General features: G+C 37.5%; 1 protein-coding gene across 1 annotated transcript in view; it reads left to right on the forward strand.

Moving 5' to 3' along the window:
* lmbrd1 (LMBR1 domain containing 1) overlaps positions 1–18837 on the forward strand; it is a 59352-nt gene that overhangs the window by 33289 nt on the left and 7226 nt on the right. Inside the window, exons 8-14 of the mRNA XM_046071470.1 lie at positions 5345–5470; positions 6390–6542; positions 9286–9350; positions 9481–9583; positions 11741–11845; positions 11931–12080; positions 13349–13406. Coding sequence (XP_045927426.1) covers positions 5345–5470; positions 6390–6542; positions 9286–9350; positions 9481–9583; positions 11741–11845; positions 11931–12080; positions 13349–13406 — 760 coding nt within the window. The remainder of the gene's footprint in view (positions 1–5344; positions 5471–6389; positions 6543–9285; positions 9351–9480; positions 9584–11740; positions 11846–11930; positions 12081–13348; positions 13407–18837) is intronic.

Below are 18837 nucleotides of genomic sequence, written 5' to 3' on the forward strand. Positions count from 1 at the left end.
GTAGTTTTTATAACACTTTCAAAAAGCAAAGTACTAGCAACTAAAAGGAAAGAACTGCATTAAATTAACATCAACAGTAAGTTCTTTTAACATGTACTGTATATACCTATTTATCGAGCTAAAAACCCCAGATGGTGATGCCCAATATAGCAGCAGATACTGACTTAGGCTTAGCAAGTATACTATAACTTAACAGCTCTCCTTTACCTCAGCTGGCTCAGTAGGAGCATTTCAATGCATGAGTGAGTGAAAATTTGAGTGTTTGAAGGTGAAAAATGATTTGGCCCCACTGGTGAGTGACTGTATTCTAAAACTGAGGTTGGAAAAATACTTGAATTTGCCAAACTCCGAGGTTAATTATCATATTTGTGTTTGCATAGTTCCAACAACTCCAACAGAGTGACACGTCTCCTCTCTAGTGGATTGTATTATTTTGCCAGTTACTGATCGCACTATAATGTGTTCTTGCTTAGTAGGTTTGTTGAACTTGTCTTTATGTTCCTGCAATTCTTGAGGAAGATTAACAAATGATAAGACTTTTTGTGTTAAAGAATCACATTGAGAGGTTGACTCAGGTTTCCACAAAGATAATAAATAATAAAACACCTGAAATGTCTTTACTATATCTGAAATGTCAGGCTGTCAGTCTGCCTTTTCCCTAGACAAATACTTATTGGTTTATTGATACATTCATACATCTGATGTGTAATAAAGAGAATACACTTCTCAGATGTCAATGAGATAGAAAGAGTTATCCGTTTATTTACATGGTATAGCAGTGGGTTTATAGCCTTTGCAGTCTTTCACAGAAAACTGGGAGAAACATCTAGGGCAGTGGTCGGCCAGAACTGACCCGCCAGCAATAGTATCTGGCCTGTCATGACAGCTACAGTTACCCACCTAATCACTTCCTCTTAAGTGGATTGGTCAGATTGGTGTGATTGGATTCACCTGGATTTCCTCAGGGAAATGAAAATAAGCATCTACACACACACACTGCAGCACATGCTTTATTGTCAGCATGTGCAAAAGTGTCCTTATAATCAATTTGTGTACAAGGGAGAGAAAAAATATGTCTGCAGAATGTTGGGATCTGTCATATAACCCTCCCAACAGGAGTCCTGCTTGTACTACCGACTGAGCCAAACATACACATAGGCGTTAAAGGATATAAAAGAATTTGACCATGTTATGGCCCGCCATGTAGCCAAACGGCTTAAAAAAAAAATTGGCCCAATGCCAGACATATTTGACGACCCCTGATCTAGGGTATCACTTTAAGCCATTCTGAATGAACTCCGGGTTCAACCATTATAGTGGACATTGCTCTTTGCTACACTTGACCGGAACTATTCATGATCTGTCAGATATATGGATGTTTACACGGGAGCAACCAATCATGTCTGTAGAGGGCATGTTCTTTTGTGAAAACAATTTAATTCTCAAGGTTAATTTTTAGAATATTGTGTATAATGTATACTGTATGTCATGGATTCACAATTCTTCTATAGAGCCCCAGTGTTTATAGCACTGCACCTGGCCCCTTGATCCTATCACTGTCAATCTCAACCTCTCTTATAATACAGTAAAGGCCTTCAGAATTAAGGAAGCAACCTCTCGACCCCTGGATGTAAAGAGGGATAAAATACGTGACCAACGCAGTCACTTTTTCATTTTAAATTATCTTTATTACTTAGGATGGCCTTATGAATGTAAGCTATGTGGGCATTTTCTTCAGTTTAAAAAAATCAAATCAACCATTGTCATGCAGTGATGGACAATCATCTATCTGAATTATCCAGAGTAATACTCATATTAAAGATGAAAGAACCTGGGAAGAAACCTGAAAACATGCATTAAAAGCAAAAGGAAATAAAGCAACCGACCAGTATACAAAATAAAACATAAGATGATCAGCTGATGATTGAAGACAAAACAAATAGCATATATACGATTAGGCCGTAATGCCAAACTACCAATCAATTCTTGAATCAATGCAGCATCTATCTTAGTGGGTGGTTGGTGAGGTTTTTTTCTTTTCCCCCAGTGGATGTGTTGCTTGACTTAAAAGTGACAGACTTTGACAATCATGGTTGACTGCTGTGAAAGAGTTCCTTCCTCGTTTCAGCCTAGGACTACGAGAACAGTGTGTTAGGTCTAGCAACAGGAAGCTTTTAACAAGCAAGCAGTCATACACCTAGCCCCTCAACATTTTTAGCGATCCTTAACAATGTCCAGTTTTGACATCTGCTCCCATCTTGTTGTTTTCATCTAGTACCTCACACTTCAGCGACATGCAGTCAGTATTTTGGAGTCAAGTTCCAATCTTTGTGAGAAAAGAACCAAATCAATCTTTGATAGACTGCAAGGCGCTATTGAAACAGTATGCCTCATTTCATTTCAAGATTCAATGAGCTTGACCATGGAGGAGATGGATAGTTTTCAATGAACAGGTCACCACTGCTCAAATGAACTAAACAAAATCAAGATGAAGTATGGTTTACGCTCATTAATATCACATTTAGCAGGTTTATTGGCCTAGATGGTCGTTCAATTCCCAAAACCTGACCAGGGGCTGGTTTGACAAAGATAGACTTTAACTATGGCTTAGATCCAACTAATAATCAGACTTCCGATAGACACCTAAATTCATCCATTGCACATTAGTTTGTGATTGTCTTCATTAGGACTAATTGGGCATGAATTCTGGGTAAACATGGCTTCAAACCACTCAGCTCCGTCCACTCCAGCAGAAAAGCTTTGCCCTCCGGAAGAATTGAACAGTTACAAGGACATTTCATTGGAAACACTCAGCGAAGAGTGTAAGAAAAAAACGACTGACGATTTTCTTACTGCTGTATATTTCCAACCGGTTACTGCACTCTCTAAAAACTCTATCCCTTCTCTTCACTCGCTCCATGGCCTTGTTAACAAACTACAAATTATGAGCTGTGTTTTCTTCTTTTTTTGTCATTTGGTGCCACCAGTCAGCAGGTGTCACTGACTGTTACCAGGGAAACATGGCTCTTAGCTCCTAGTTAGCCTGGGGGTGGGGTGACTAACTTTTAGCGCTTAAAATATGTCAGTCTCTGTTTTTGTGAAACTGTCCAACTTGCATTAGACTGATCTTATAGCAAAATTATGACTGGCCTAACACCACAGACCAGTCTAAAATATTTATGTGAGTTTAGGCTATTTTCTATTGAATTAGTTCCTAATATAAAACACATATTTAGGAAATGACTTGTAAGATTTGAATGTTTTAATAATTAATCAAAGCATTTTGTTCCACTTCCTACTTCCACTTAAAATTGGCAGGGGCAGCAATTGACGATAATCTCTTTAATTATAAGTATAGATATGATCTTCATTCAGAAAAACCTGTGTACAAATGTTTTCATTTAGATTAATGGAAAATATGGGAGGCAAAATATAAAAATAAAACAGAAATAACTTTCTGAGTAGATAAAACAGGATTTCAGGACCCTTATGACCTCTATTCACCCTGTCATTTCTGGTATAGACACACATAGACACACTAACAAGACTGTTCTGCATCAGTGGAGCTTGTGTGGTTTAATGTTCCAAACTGCCAAATTGCCCTATTAATCAAATGGAATTAGGGAAACCAGCATCAGTGGCAGTACTGCCAAACTTGTAGGATTCATGAGAGTGTGTATGTGTTTTTATATCTTTGAATACATGAGCTTGGTCATTTTCAATATTTTATATTAGTGGAATTAAATAAAAGCCAACGTGTACACTGAGTTGTTCTAATTAGCGATGCTACACAGGACTGACCTCTTTATCAAAAGGTATTGAGAATGTGGGTTTTGGGCGGGGGGGGGGGTGCTCTCCCTCCTCCCTTTTAGCTCCGCCATCACAAGTAAAAAGAGTAACAAAGAGGAGTCTTGTGTAGGAGGCCTATGTCCATCTAGTTCTCCCTCTTCCCACTCAGCAGTCACATGACTCTTTCTGAATGATTTCAGCCTCTAACTCCCCTCAACCAACACACACACACACACACACACGCTCTCTCTCTCCCATCCACTCTACTCTAAGCTATTTCTGGTTATTATTGACCACAGTGGGTTTTAAAATAACTTTAATCAGCATGCATGATTATGTATAAACTAAAATGTAAACTTCAGCAGAGGGGACACCTGTGTTTTTTTTTTTTTTCTTTTATATTTCTCCCATGTAGTTGTGCATTTGAAGGGAAGGGAAATGTTACTCTTGGGATCTGGGACAGGTTTTCCTTTTATGAGTGTGTTTGATATTCGGGACATGCTCCGGCCTTTAAGAGCTCCATGATTCATTGCAGGAGGCGATATTCGCCCGTAGCAGAGATCCACTGCAGAGACTAATAATAGTCTAGCCTGACTTTGTATCCCATGCGACTCTCTTAATGCTACCTAACACACAGAAACTAGTAAAAGTTGTTTGAGAAAAATATAGGCACTGACGTTTCCCTACTTGACAAAAAATTGGGAAAAAAAGGCCGCAGCTTTTGACAGGGCTGAAAGTACCTTTACACAGAAGGCCCCTTTGTTTTATTATGAATCCATAAAATGGCACTACAAGTTGGTTAAAGCGAGATGGCACAGGGAAAGCAAGAAGGTACCAATCTGTTGCTGTTATTTTCATTAGTATTGATTGGTCTGTTTCCTGGTATTAGAGATGTCACTCATTTTTGATTAAAATACCCCTCAGGAGAATAAAGCCCACTGATGGCTCAAGATGTCTTTTGAATTTTGTACAGATATTCTCGATCTCTCTTGGCTGTCACTTTATGCATGTGTGTAAGTCTTTTCTGTATGTCTGGCTATGTTTATGCAGTGTACCTCTAATAGAAAATAAAAGTTGATGTGTATTCCTTTAAAGTCAATACATTCAGCATTGATGGCACCTTGATGCCCCTTCTCTAACCCAGATTTTTTCTCCCTAAATTGTACTTATAAAAATGCCATCAAATTCTGGAAAGAGGATAATGCTGTCACATGGGGGCACTGTTAAGCTGTAAATTGCGTCAGAGTGATATAAGGTAGTGATATCCACACAAAATGGTTGCAGCAAATTCACCAATAAACCTCATCACAATTATAGTATCCACCATTTTAATCTTTTTTCCTCTACCAAAAATGACAGCCCGGGAGGCCAGGAACTATATGATTTGCTGTGTGTGTGTTTATTTACCCTCATTCGACTGGTGCCGTGTTCCTCATCGTGATTGGTTTGTCATCAGGCAGTCGTGGGTATGTGTGGGTGGATGCACGTGCCATATGTGCCATCCCACTCTGACAATAATGTGTGAGTATAACGGTAGTTTTGCATTGTCTTTCAGGCATACGGTATGTCTGTACTGCCTTTGAATCTGATAAAAGGCACACGGAGTGTGGTGTATGAACGCCTGGAGAACACAGAGGACATTGATGATGTTGAGCATCAGATAGAAAAGCTGAAATCCAAGGTTGGTCTCACCCACTGACACAATGCATAAGACATAGTGCTGAATTGTCTTCAAGTCATGGAATAACTTCATGGAACAAAACATAGAAGCGATAAGATATAGATAATTATATCAGCAAACTAAATTATTAGAGCGCGTTCCTTTTTTCTTCAAAATAATCTGTGGTGTATCATCATAAAAGATACACATGCATAGCCTCCAGGTGATCAGTCCCTTCTCCTTATCTTTCTGCTGTGCCCCTCTGTTTTGGCATGCAGTTATGGATGGTTAACATTGTCCTTATCATCCAAATACCTGAAATGAAGATAGCACAAACAGGGAAACACAAGTAAAGATGTGTATTAGTTTCTATTAGTTGCCAGTTTCAACGTGAAGTTGAACACGAATGACCAGTGCATTCATCATTCCTCCTCTCCCCCCTGCTTAGATATATAAAACCATGTACGGCTATATTAAATATCGCATAGTAGATAAGAAAAACTAGAGTGTAACATAGAACGCACACAAAAGAGTTTGCATTAGTAGTTGAAAGGTTAATGTCTAAATTCTTAATTAATGCTTCTTCCAATCATTGAATTTTTAGTAATTTTTATTAAATTGCAACTTTTATAGGATATTATCTAATAGTGCTAATTATTTACTAGCAGATAAATTATATCTGCTTCTTTAGATTGCGATGTTTTAATACTTTATATATCCACCCACTCACATAATAACAATATCCAAAGAGACTTTAAAACTTAAAAAAGTTACTTTTGTCAATAGATAATTTTTGGAATGTCACTTAATTACATTTTCCCATTATTTGTTCTTTTTTGGGAGGATAAAGCTTCCAACTACTCCATGTCAGAAGTGAACATACATGCATATGTGTATTTGTTAATTTTTTTGGGTTGTTTATTTATTCCTCTTTTGCCAGTGTAAAGATGGACGACCTCTTTCCTCAAGGGACAGACACAACCTGCAGGAGCTAGAGGGCAAACTACAGGTCCTCAAGCGCAGGGGGAGACACCTGGAAATTGCAGAGAGGAACTGCTGCACTAAAGTGGGCTCTGCTCTCAGACCTTTCAAGGTGAGTCAGTGTTATGGAATTGGCTCCCATCCACAGAAGTAAATTTTATGTCCAGTATGGACTGTTGATATGTGTTTAATTACCTGTAAAGTTCTGTGTGTGTAGTATGAAGAGACTACACACTTTCTTTTTTCTATACAACTTTGTGTTGTATAATGATAACTACTATGTTTTTACCTTGATGCCTTACAAAGGCAAATACTTTCAGTGTCTCTACTGGATGTGCAAATTGTTGCTAATTTTGTGTTTCTTTCTTTGTGTAATTTAAAAATGTTTGTTTGGCCAAGTATCATGCCTTTGTTAATTTCTCTCACCTTCAACATCTTCCTCCCAAACTGCTTCGTTGTGCTCAAGTTCTAATCTGGACTGCTCTAGATTTACTTTTAGTTCTACTTTACACAACCGCATATTTACATGATTCCCACGGGTAGTCTCTTCACCTAATTTACTCTGAAGTCTCTCAGGGAGTCTCACATTTCTCAGGCAGGTTCTCATGGTTCCCCAGAGATAAACCAAAGCAACTTCTCTTTGATTTTTCTTTTTTGGGTTGGCAACCAATACCTGGACCTCATATATTGTTCCTATATTACAAGGAGGTGGGGAACCATTTGTTTAAAACATAATTACCTTTGGCCATTTTGGTACAAATACTTCCACTGCCCCGGCCACGCAAATATCTGGAGATGATCAAAAACCACTCGGTTACCAGGGTGCAGCAGCATCCTTGTAGTCGGTTTGGCATAAAGAGCGTTGAATTTGCCCAGCCCAGAGGCTGCCGTGATCAATATGGCTTAGGATAACAGAATCATGGCTATAATTTTCTGGTTAAATGTGATGGTGGTGGTTCAGGAAATAAGTCATTATTTTCCTAAACCTAAATCAAAAACATATTTACTTGTACTGAATATAGTGTACTAAATATTAAGTCTCCCTTTAGAATGGAAAACACGGTAACCAAAAATGTAGCTACTACTTATCTTACCTCTGTGCACCTTACAGTCAAGTGCAACAATATTATTTTTCTCCTCACACACTTCCTGCTTTAGCTGTTGAACGGGTATAAAAAGAGTAATGGGACTGGCCAAAATGGTACTGTAATGATTCACTGCAGTGATCTCTACACCCTCATTTTCATATTTTACTTTACCCAACCCTCAGTCACATCTAAGTGCATAGTGCACATGGATGTGCATTGCATTTGCATGCTATTATTGTCCATTTATACACAACAGCAATGATGATGCATAGTCAAAATAGGTTCCACGGTTTTAATCACATTTCTGTGTTAAAGGCAGGATGAGTTCCAAAATCATTCTCCTAGTTCACATTTTACTTTCCCACTGCTATTAATTTTCCAGTATTTTACTGCACTGCAGGCATGCACAAACATTTTAAACCAGTGTCTGTAACAGTTTGTCTTTAACCAAGGGGGTTGCTGCTAATGACTGTCCCCAGACTCAAATTTAAACAGTAATGAGTTGGGAGATTTATTTACTGTATACTCAGGAACTGGTGTAGAGTGATAAGCCAAATGATTGTGATTTCTCCAGAGCAGTTGCACCACTGTTTCTCAAACACATGCTGTCGTTTTTATACCAACCTTGGTGGTAAGTGAAAATGACTTAAAAGGGCTTGGACCTCACAAAATAATTACTGTGTTTTGATCACAAAACATAGGTAAAAATAAAAAAGCTGTTCTGTTTAGATAAGTAATTCATAATCCACAGGCATTCTCTCTGTTAAAAAACTGTGCCACATTTTCAGTTGAGATATGAAAATAAATTCCATCTTTTCATGATTTAAAAGCTTTTTTTGCAAATATCATAGCTTCCCCTTTAGTATTTCACTTTTTAATAGCCAATAACGGTGTTCCTATATCAAAATTAGGCAATATATTTTTTGTCTGTTTGATTGAAATAGGAGATAAGGGCACTTTAATCAGTACATTTAAATGTTATATTTATTTTTCCTTTGTCTTGCCACCTAACTTTATTTAAATTGTTGTTCATATCAAGGCAACACAAATTATCAGTTTCGTGATTGTAATTGATGCTTTGCTACAATCAATGAGAAATTACATCAAGGGATGTTTTGTCAGAGCTAATTTGGTTGAAAGATTTTTATGATGTAAATTACTTTATTTTCTCATAATTATTTACATATAGGCATTGACATTGTCAGAGGTCCTGCATGCTTGATTGAGAAAATTAATACACTTTTATGTACAGTTTTTTTTTTTTTTTACATTTAGGTTAATCTGATCAGTCTTTTATGACATGGACAGTGATTAACTTGTGGTTGTGGCTAAATATTATTGTGTTTTGTTTTATTTATTTATTTTGTTTTGTCACACTGTGCTGTGCATCACTGGAACATCAGATATTGTAATTGTATTAAATGTTTTTTTTATGTTTAAAGGCCCGCTTTATTTCCATTTTGGCTGCAACCCACTTTTTACCACCGTGGTTACAACCTCCCTGCTCTGCCTGGGCCGTGCCATTGCTTCCCCCTGTCACCTTAGGCAACTGTGCCAAACTATGGCTGGCCAAGCCATATGGTCTCTCCTTGACAAAAGACAAACAGAAAGGCTATATTTGCTGACCTAGTAGATGCCATCAAAAACCTAACTTACTGGGGGTTTAGTCATGGGGTACCTGAGTGCAGATCCCTCATTTGGTTGTGGATACATATCACTGTTTGGAATTATAATGTATTGTATGTATTTTGTTGTTGTTTTTTGCAGATAGTGTTGGGCATTTTCTTTATCCTGGTTGCACTGCTGTTCACTGTTGCCCTGTTAATTTCAAAGTAAGTCATGATACACCATCATTCTTAACACAATACAGCTTACAAATTCAATTGCTTTCTTTAACTATATAATTATTCGTGTTATTCTGGAGGTATATGCATATATTGAAGTTGTTTCTGTGTATTTCAGTTTGGATAAAGCTCTCCACTCTGCTGGCATCAGCTCTGGGTTCATAATCTTTGGCACAAACCTAACCAATCCTCTAAATGAACTTCTATTATCCTTACAACCCGTAAGTATCCTCTCATCTCATCCAAAAAAAAAATTGAATTGAAGTGTAGAAGATTTTGTGACACCAGTTTGATGTTAAAGTTTATAGTGTGAGAAAATAATCTTTGTAAAGTGCACACATTAGATTTATGCTTCATTTTTGATTAAAGGATGATTATCCTCAATTCAGATATGCTTAAAGCCATATTTTCTAGTTTCCACCAACATTACCCTAAATTAAGCATAATTTAAAAGTTTTATTCTTGGCTACTCTTAAATGCACATGAAAATACTGTTTAAAAACTGGCTGTTTGTGCTCACTATACTGCAGGTGAACTTTGAAATAACAATGTCTTTTCAACAAAAGCAGGTACAAACACTAAATGTGTCATATTGCCTTAAATGTCAATCGGCAGTTTTTTACTTTTAGATACGTCTGATAGGCACTGCTTATATTTTTACCAAAGACCATAAGATAACAAAATTACAAAAAGGGAATTTATATCCATATCAGTCTTACTCACACGTGTATTTTGCAGTAACTTCAAAATAATAAACATTTCCAAGAGAGCAGGGCTGAGAGAAATTCCAACATTACGAGCACAGTAAACATAGAAAAGGGAGCGTGATAGATGTTAAATGGCAAAGGTAAAGGACAGTTGCTGCACTCTAGAAATGATGACAAGTGAACACACAAAAGTGTTAATTAATTTCTAACACATCATTGTATAGCTGGTACAACTGTAATGAACCAGCTGTTGATATGATTCTGAAACCTCTTTTTCAAGGGCCTGCACAATGATGGAAATGGCACAAAAAGAAAACCTTGCAGTGCTATACAGTCTAAGATAGCCCTGCCTGCTACCTTTGTAATAATGATTATCATGTGCTGTACTCAACACTACCAGACTCTCTGTAGCATATCCAGTCAAGTGGTGGTTTTTAGACTTGATGGTGATAGTGATAGTTTTAGACAGACATTACTGTATGATTGAAGTATTTAAAACTAATCTAAAGCCACTGACTGCTCTTCAGGAGGCACTTACGTTGTATGTTCCATCAAGTTCCATAATATGTATTGGTGTAAACCACATTTGGAAATACAGAAAATACAGGTGTGGAAGTGTATAATATACTGTACAATATATGGAACAGCCTTTTGCAATCTGAAAAATTATCCAGAAAAAACCTTGGTGAACTTGGAAACTTGGTTAAATAATCAAAATGTCTTTCTTTTCTTGCCTGTTGTCTCATGATAGTGCCATTTAAATAATCAAATCCTGAGTGTTGTAGTCTACAGGTCAGTGTTGGAACTGGGATTTGATAATATGCATGGAGCTTTACAAATCTGGGAATTTATCAATCCTGAAATCTGATTCAAAATGGAAACTTGCACCCATAACCAGAATCTTTGTAATGTCGTCCAAAGTTATGAGCTATAGGTTGGCAAAAAAATAGCCTCTGTCATCTTTAAACATTTTTATTTTTGTAAAAAAAATGTATCTGTGGATTCTGAAAACCTGCATGTGTATACAGCATCAGCAATGTGGTTAAATGACCAAAGCCTTATTTTAAGTTTTTAAAATGTGAACTATTGAGATTGACAGAACATTAAATCACTACATTGCCGCAGGTCTGGATGCTTAACAGAATATCCTCTGTTGAACTTAGGATTCTGCAGGAGAATTTAGAGAAAAAAATGACTGACAGCTCAGGCCATTAAAGAATTGCTTCATAGATACTGGCATTGATTAAATGTCTAAGTATGACCTTGGTATTTAAGGAATTAAATCCACCATGCTCAAAAAGGGGTACTACATAGGGGGGCGTTACAGAACATTATCAATTATTATGAAGTATGCTACATGCACTGTGTTTTTATGTCTAGACTACACTTGTAAATAATCTACTGTCAGATTAACAGGAAAAGGTTTGAAATAAAGTTCTTGGTGTTCAGTCTTGATAATGTCTGAATGCACTGCACAGTGACCAGCTCAGATGTGCTTTAGATTAATTGGGCTAGACCAAGTGGTATTGATGATGGTTGCTCATTAACAGCTCCAAGCATCATTGAGAGGCAGCCAGCCTGCCTGAATGTTTGGCTCTGAAAGCAATAATGGCTTTATATGTTACTTGTGCATTTGATAGATATAGCTTACCCCTGTCCTTGGTATCACAGGTTTTTCCATTGGATTATATCCTGATCACAGTCATCACCATGTACTTTGTAGTCACATCCATGGCTGGCATCCGCAACTTGGGCATCTGGTTCTTCTGGATAAGGGTAAGCAAAGTCCCTGCTTGTGTGTTACTCTAATAGCTGTGCAAATACACTATTAATTGCACATTAACATTTTCTTCTTTTTCAGCTATACAAAATAAGACCCAAGAGAACTCGCCCCCAGGCTCTTCTCTTCCTCTGTATGATTCTTCTCCTGATTGTCCTGCACACCAGCTACATGATCTACAGCCTAGCCCCGCAATATGTCATGTATGGCAGCCAGAAATATCTTGTACAGGTGAGGAACAATGCATGTCTAGGTTTAGTCTAGCTGATGTGAGCTCCCATGTGAGGATAGAGCCCTAACGATGGCAGTATTGGTCAGCCAGTGGTTTCAAACCACTTTGGCCCAGCTGGGTGTAGGCAGCAGCATGGTCTCTATGGGCTGGTTGCGGTGCTTTTAGACTCTTGTTCCTTTTACATTCTGTCTTTCTGTATTAGACTATGTGGCTATTACTGTGTGGATCTGTTTTTTGACAGTCTACCCTGGTGTGATGTCTCTCTCTCTCTGCTCTCTCTCTCTGCTCTCTCTCTCTGCGTGGGTGTGTGCATGCAGTTTAGATGCTACCTTGTGTCTATGCTTTGTCTCAAAAAATCTTTTAAACAACATAATTAAAATGAACCACAGCATTGCGTTCTCTGAAACATCTTGTTTTTAAATGAGAGAAAATAACCTTTTGAAAACCAACTCTATATGACTCACAGGGTAAACATGGCTTGGTCCTTTCTGCTGCTGCTGTCTGTTCACCTACAGTATTTGACTACATTGTCTCTCGGTGTCATTTAGATCAGCCTAGCAAATATAGTGTGGCCTGTATGTAGTGATTAAAAGACTTGTGCACAGTAAATTCCTTATTAAATAATTTAGTAACCTTTTAAGATATTTTACTGTGAGTGAACGCAATCCTTAAAATTCTGTGAAGTACATCCCATTCCTAAGTACCTGTTGTTTAAGGTAAACCATAAAGCCCATATTGCTCTATTGGGTTCTGAATTAGGTCTATTTATTGGATCAGAACCAGGTTCATTGCCAAGTAAGTTTTCACATTCAAGGAATTTGCCTTGGTATATTGGTGCATGTCAATAAAAATAGTAAGTGGAAAATAGTGCAAGTATAGAAGCATAACATGACAGTAAAAATATAAAAACCTTGTGTTGAATGTATAAAATATGTTATTTAAAATGAAATAGCTGCACAGTTTTGAGCAGGGATGTTCCAATGTTCACAGAAGTGTAAAGAATATTTGCCATGTGCAAGATGAATTAATCTTATTTTTATCCATGGCAAAACGAACAAAATTATCCAGGTGATTTTTCTGTTATTTTGTAAAATATAAGGTCATTCTATAATTTATGAGTAAAAGGCTGTTGCATATTATTCTGGTATTATAGATTGTCAGAGATTATGGTTTTTTGGTCCTTCTTCACAGCATGTTTGGGCCTCATGAAGTAGTTTGTAATTTTTCTTTGCTAAACAGATCCATGCCTCTTGTGTTTTGTGATCAGAGTCAGATGCCCTCAGCAGGTCCGACCACGAGGATCTGTGATGCCGATGCGCCTGACGGTAAGTCTGTCATCTCTGCTAGCATAGTAAGCATAGCGCTTTTCCTGTAGCTAGATGTTGGAAAAACTTACAACACATCATCAAAGATTTATTCCTCCTATGTCGAGTATATACTAGAAGAAAGGAAGAACAATGTACAATGGGGCTACTTTGTGTATAACACTGTGAAGTAATCTTTATCACCATTGATTATTCATCAGAGGGAATAATTCCAAGGACAAACATTTAGTAATGCAGTACATGGCGTCTTGCCGTCTCCATGCCAACACTTATTACAGTAAATCAGCCATGAAAACACAAATGTGTGAATGTACATCACACCAGTGAGCTTTATCACAATAATTTATTCATTTGGCGAACATTCAAGGAACACTCTTGTTGGTCGGGGAGCAGATATGGTGCAATTGTATAGTTGATAAATAAATATAGTTTAATTATCTATCTATCTATCTCCCTCCCTCCCTCCCTAATTCAAACACTTTTACATTCAACTGACTTTTAGACTTAGACTTGTCTTTGCAGATGAATTTACTAACTTTAACCTGTAGGAGCGTTTGGGCTCTTGTGTACGTTTGTTTTTGTTAGCGGATGTCTGTTAGTGTGGGGGATAATTCTTTTTTTATTCAAATTAAGGTGTTGGGCTATAAAGGCTCTCCCAGAAGACGCAGAATTGCATTGCAATTAGAGTAGCTAATGAGTGTTGATGGGTTTTAAGTGTCAAGGATGGAATGAAAAAACAGAGTAAAGTTCATGTGAAAACAGTTAAGTAGGAGTTGTTAATTCTTACAGTCAATTAAATATTGGCCTATTTGATATTTCCTAAATATTATATTATATTTTCTCTTGAGGTTATCCTTTTACTGTGCCAGTATTAAATTGCATGGGATCGAACCGCCAACCCTGTAATTAGTAGACCTGCTGAGCCACAGCCACCTCTTTCCTCTCTAGTATCAGTGGCCTTGTTATATATGTTACTTTATGTTTTATTTATGTCTATAGGTATATTGCTTGTGATATTTATTGCATCTTTGGGTTCCATGTTACCACTGCCATTAAACCAAGCTTGCAAGTCTAGACCTGTTGTGGCAGGAAAGTTTTGAATGACAATGAGGTGTATGCCTGGATACAGCAAAGATGTTAGAGATAGCCATTATTGACTTGGTTTTCATGAATAATTTTCACTTTATCCAACTGTCCTGAAAAAGCAATGAGACAGGGTAAGACAGGCAGGAAACAGAAAGATAAAGCAGAGGCAGGAGAGTAGGAGTTATTTGTTTGTACTATAATCAGATGTGTAGACACATACATTTAGGTTATCTCCTACCTGTTGGCAAGCTAAACAGTTTTTATACATTGTAGTAAATGTGCTGTGCCCTTGTAATTAATTGACAGCTGTCTTGAATATCTTATTAAGTGGATGTTAAATCACTGTGGATGTTGCTGCTGCCAGTTGTTCTATTAGTTAGGCTATATTTCATTTATAGTGTAGAAAGAGGTGGCATGCAACACAAGGTATTTCCTGCTGAAATGGGGGCCTATACTGTACTGTATGTATCATTGAAGTAGTATTTTGTCATAGACGAATCAAGTTGAACCGACACAGATGGTTGTAATATCATTTATGGACAGATATTGTCAAATGTTTCTGTTTCAGACACACAGCTGAACCCCACAGTCACTGTCTCCGGGGTCGTAGTAGGGTGGTGGTTTTGTTGATTTATGTACAGAAATACATTATCAAAAGAATCATTTTGGTGTCTTTTTTCTGTTAAAAAGTTTATCTTTGTTGCTGAGTACAATCAATGCAGAAACTGGAGCCAGTCTCTCCAGTGAAATGTCACCAGCGGTTGGCACACACATTGACGTGGTTGCCAGATGTAACGACCTGAGTGGTCACCTTGCTCATCTCATATTGATAGTTTGAAAGTGATTAGCTGAACTACAAACTGAATCTAGAAAGTACCAGAAGTGATTAGCATATTTGATTAGGCTTTCGGCAGCGGGTTTAGTTCACGGTTGGTGACTTTATCATGGTTATACAATATGGAGGCTCTAATGGACTAATGTCTTTGACATTTGAAAGAAGTGTGCTTCTTTAGCTATTCTCATGAATTATTGGCACCTCGCACAAAAGGCAGTGTCAGTGGTCAGAGGTTGCTATTTCCATGGCGAGAGGCCCAGGGCTAAACTGAAATTTTGAAGCTGGCATGATTAGGCAGAATACAATAACAGTGGTGACCAATCACATCCGTTCTTCTTAGCACACATAACAGCAATGACATTGTGTCTTTACAATCTTAATGGAGTGTCCAGAGCTTGAAAATACAATACACCAAAATACTTTTATTCTAAAAATGTATATTCCACCATAAATTTGCAGCCAAAGATAGATGTCCCTTTTTCAGATTCATTCTTTATATATTAGAACCTTTGCCACCATCTCGTCCATATATACTGTATATTGAGGACTCATTTTATCAAAAGGCAACAATCTGATAGTAAAATTTTAAATGATGTAAAGATAAAATACAATGAACATATTATTTTGGTTGCCTCAGATAACATTTACTGTAAGTGATTCATAACGTTGCATTCAATTAATCCAGCTATGTTTACACGCGACAATGATTTCAATACTGCCAACATACAGTAATTACATAAACTGACAATCCCCCGTAATACTCCTGTTTACATGACTATTCAGACAGAATTGTGGAAATTAATTGGCTTTTCTTTGTTTGGTTGTTTGTTTTTTCTCCAACAAATCATTTCTTTCCTGTCTCACAACTGTCAGGATTAACCCAAAAAGATTCAGCTGCGATCCTGCTGCACTTCATCTTGTTGTTTATTGTAGCCTGGAAGCTGCATTGTATCTGACTAGAAGAAAAGTTAAAGGAGAGCTGTTGAAGTAGAGCTGGATTAAGAAGATCTTTAAAAATCAAATGTGTTCCTGGTCACCACGGGACCCTCAGTAGGTAAAGAGCAGAAATCAGTTGTTGTCCAAGTAGTGTTAATTACTGAGTCCACATGTCAAAGTGTGTGATGTGTCCATTTACACATATGTTTGGAGTCATGGTGCCAGAGTCACTAGGACAATGGCCAGCCATATTTGTACTCTCTCTTTTGACCAGCTTTGGCAAACTGGTCCTATTTTGGCCATCTTGGAAATGGCTCCTGCTTTCATAACAGCCGTTGTACCACCTACCATGAGGAGGAGGAAGTGTCAAGCAGAGACAACACATGCGACTGAGAGGGAGCACAATGAAAAGCCTATCGACTCAAATACTGTAGAAAGTAACAGGTGAAAGATTTCATTTCAAAGAGTGTGACTTTTTCTTAACAAAATTTAAAAAAAGCAGCTTTTCCCAAAGGAGAGAGTACCTCATCAACCCTTGGTATAAAGTGTTTTTTTTGTTTTGTTTTTTTATGTCTGTAGCAGTTAAAGGGTAGGAAAGAGGGATGGCTGTAGAGGAAAATATGGCCAGCCAGTTAACCAACCAGCTCATCTAAATGTAGCTCACTAATCTGTGTTGATGGATCACTTGTACTGCAATTCTTATCCTTTTGCTAGAGGGTCAAGCTGAAGAACTATCTGAAAAGTCAAGATGATTAAATAGACCTAGGACAAAAACTGAGAATGTAATTTCTGACATCATGGCATTTATATTGTCCAGTAGTTATTGTATATTTTATTATTAATACATAAAGTACAAAACAACAATACATGGGGGAATGTGTACTGTATGTGCACATACTGTTACTGTACACTTACAATTAGTCCTTTGTTGTTGTTATTATTTATAAATTTATCTATGTGTATATATTTGCCACAAACATCACAAAAACAGTAGGGCTGACCCGAATAGTCGAAGATTCGATGGGCGGATCCTGATGCGACTGTCAATCTCACATTCGAAGCATCGCAGTGAAACGAGGATCATGCCATTTTGGCGTTATGGGGGTGCTCAACGACTGATTTTACATAGAACTACCAGTTTTCTCCCAATAAGTTAATATACAGCCTATTACAATATACATTTCAACGTTTAATGCTGTAATAAACATGTAAAAAGAACTTTCAATAAATGTTTTTTAAGTGCGTGAATAAATCCGAAATTGTAACCCTAACCCTGGGTTGTCAGTGCGCATGTGTAAGCGTAGCATGTATGTGTGCAGTGGCAGTGGAGAAACACTTGCTGAAGAGACGGAGCGCCAGCTTCAGTGGTGTTGTGCCGAGTTGTTTGCACCTCGCAGGACTTTCGGATAATTTATCAGTGTTGATGAACCACATAAAGAATATTTTATCATTTTTAAGTAGCTGGCTACTTGAAATAGACTTGCGAGGAACCGCGACGTGCATGCAGTTGTTTAAATGATCTAACCCTGACCATAATCCTTATTTTGTAGACATCTGTTACATAATGTTGGCGTGGTCTGTATATTATTGGTATTCAAATATTGTTTGGCTTCTAGTAAGTTTTTTTTTTTAAATCAAATCCAGAGCCACAGCATTAAATCAGGTATCAAATTATATCTGTATGTTTTATAAACACACATAATATTCTTCACGCCAAAAGAAATGTTGCGGCAGCACGACCAAGAGATTCACAAACATGGATATGAATTGACATTGGCATATTCTCTAAATCTCAGACTCCTCGCTGTGGATGTGAAAAATAAGAATGGCGATACACTGTTGTAGAAAATCTAATTTTGAACAGGCTCTGGAAAGGGGACCATTTTGTAATAACCCGTTGTGCAACACTGGATCAAAAGACAGCTAAGGCAAAAGAGGGAGGAAGTCTAGGAGGTGACTGATTGGCCAGTTGGTCACAGTGGTATAATGACACTAACATCTTGGTGAGCAGGCTCTCAGTGCCAAGCTCTCCATTATCGACTCTAAGGTCATTACCACACCATTACTCATTTAGCTCTACTCTTTACTCAGCATAAAGGAATCCTCAGGAATTAGTTGCCATGGTCCCAGACAACCTGAACCTCAAAGTCTTTTTCAGTATGTGATGCAACACAGAGTTTACTTTAAGGAGAAGAAGAATCTGAGCATTTGTGGTGTCTGCACTATCAGATGGCCTGTTCTCTGGACCTCCTCTGCGTAGTAGTGATGCTGCTTGCATTGGCAGCTGTTTATTTTAAATTTCATCTCCAGTCCATTTCATTTTATATCCATACTCAATCTCCCTCCAGCCGTTGACACAAACTTGAACCCTTGCAGCACTAAATCTCTCCCAAGTTTGGTTTTAGTATATTCAATCACTTTATTTTAAAGCTCTTTTTAATATATAATTTTAATCATTATTTTTTTTTTATGGCTTCATGAAGGAATTCTCATCATTAGATGAGGCGACTCTTTCAAAATTATTCTCACCACCATGATGCTCATGCTGTTACTTAGGATGGGCGAGTTGCTTTG

Source organism: Micropterus dolomieu, linkage group LG15, assembly GCF_021292245.1.
Source record: "Micropterus dolomieu isolate WLL.071019.BEF.003 ecotype Adirondacks linkage group LG15, ASM2129224v1, whole genome shotgun sequence".
Classification (NCBI taxonomy): domain Eukaryota; kingdom Metazoa; phylum Chordata; class Actinopteri; order Centrarchiformes; family Centrarchidae; genus Micropterus; species Micropterus dolomieu.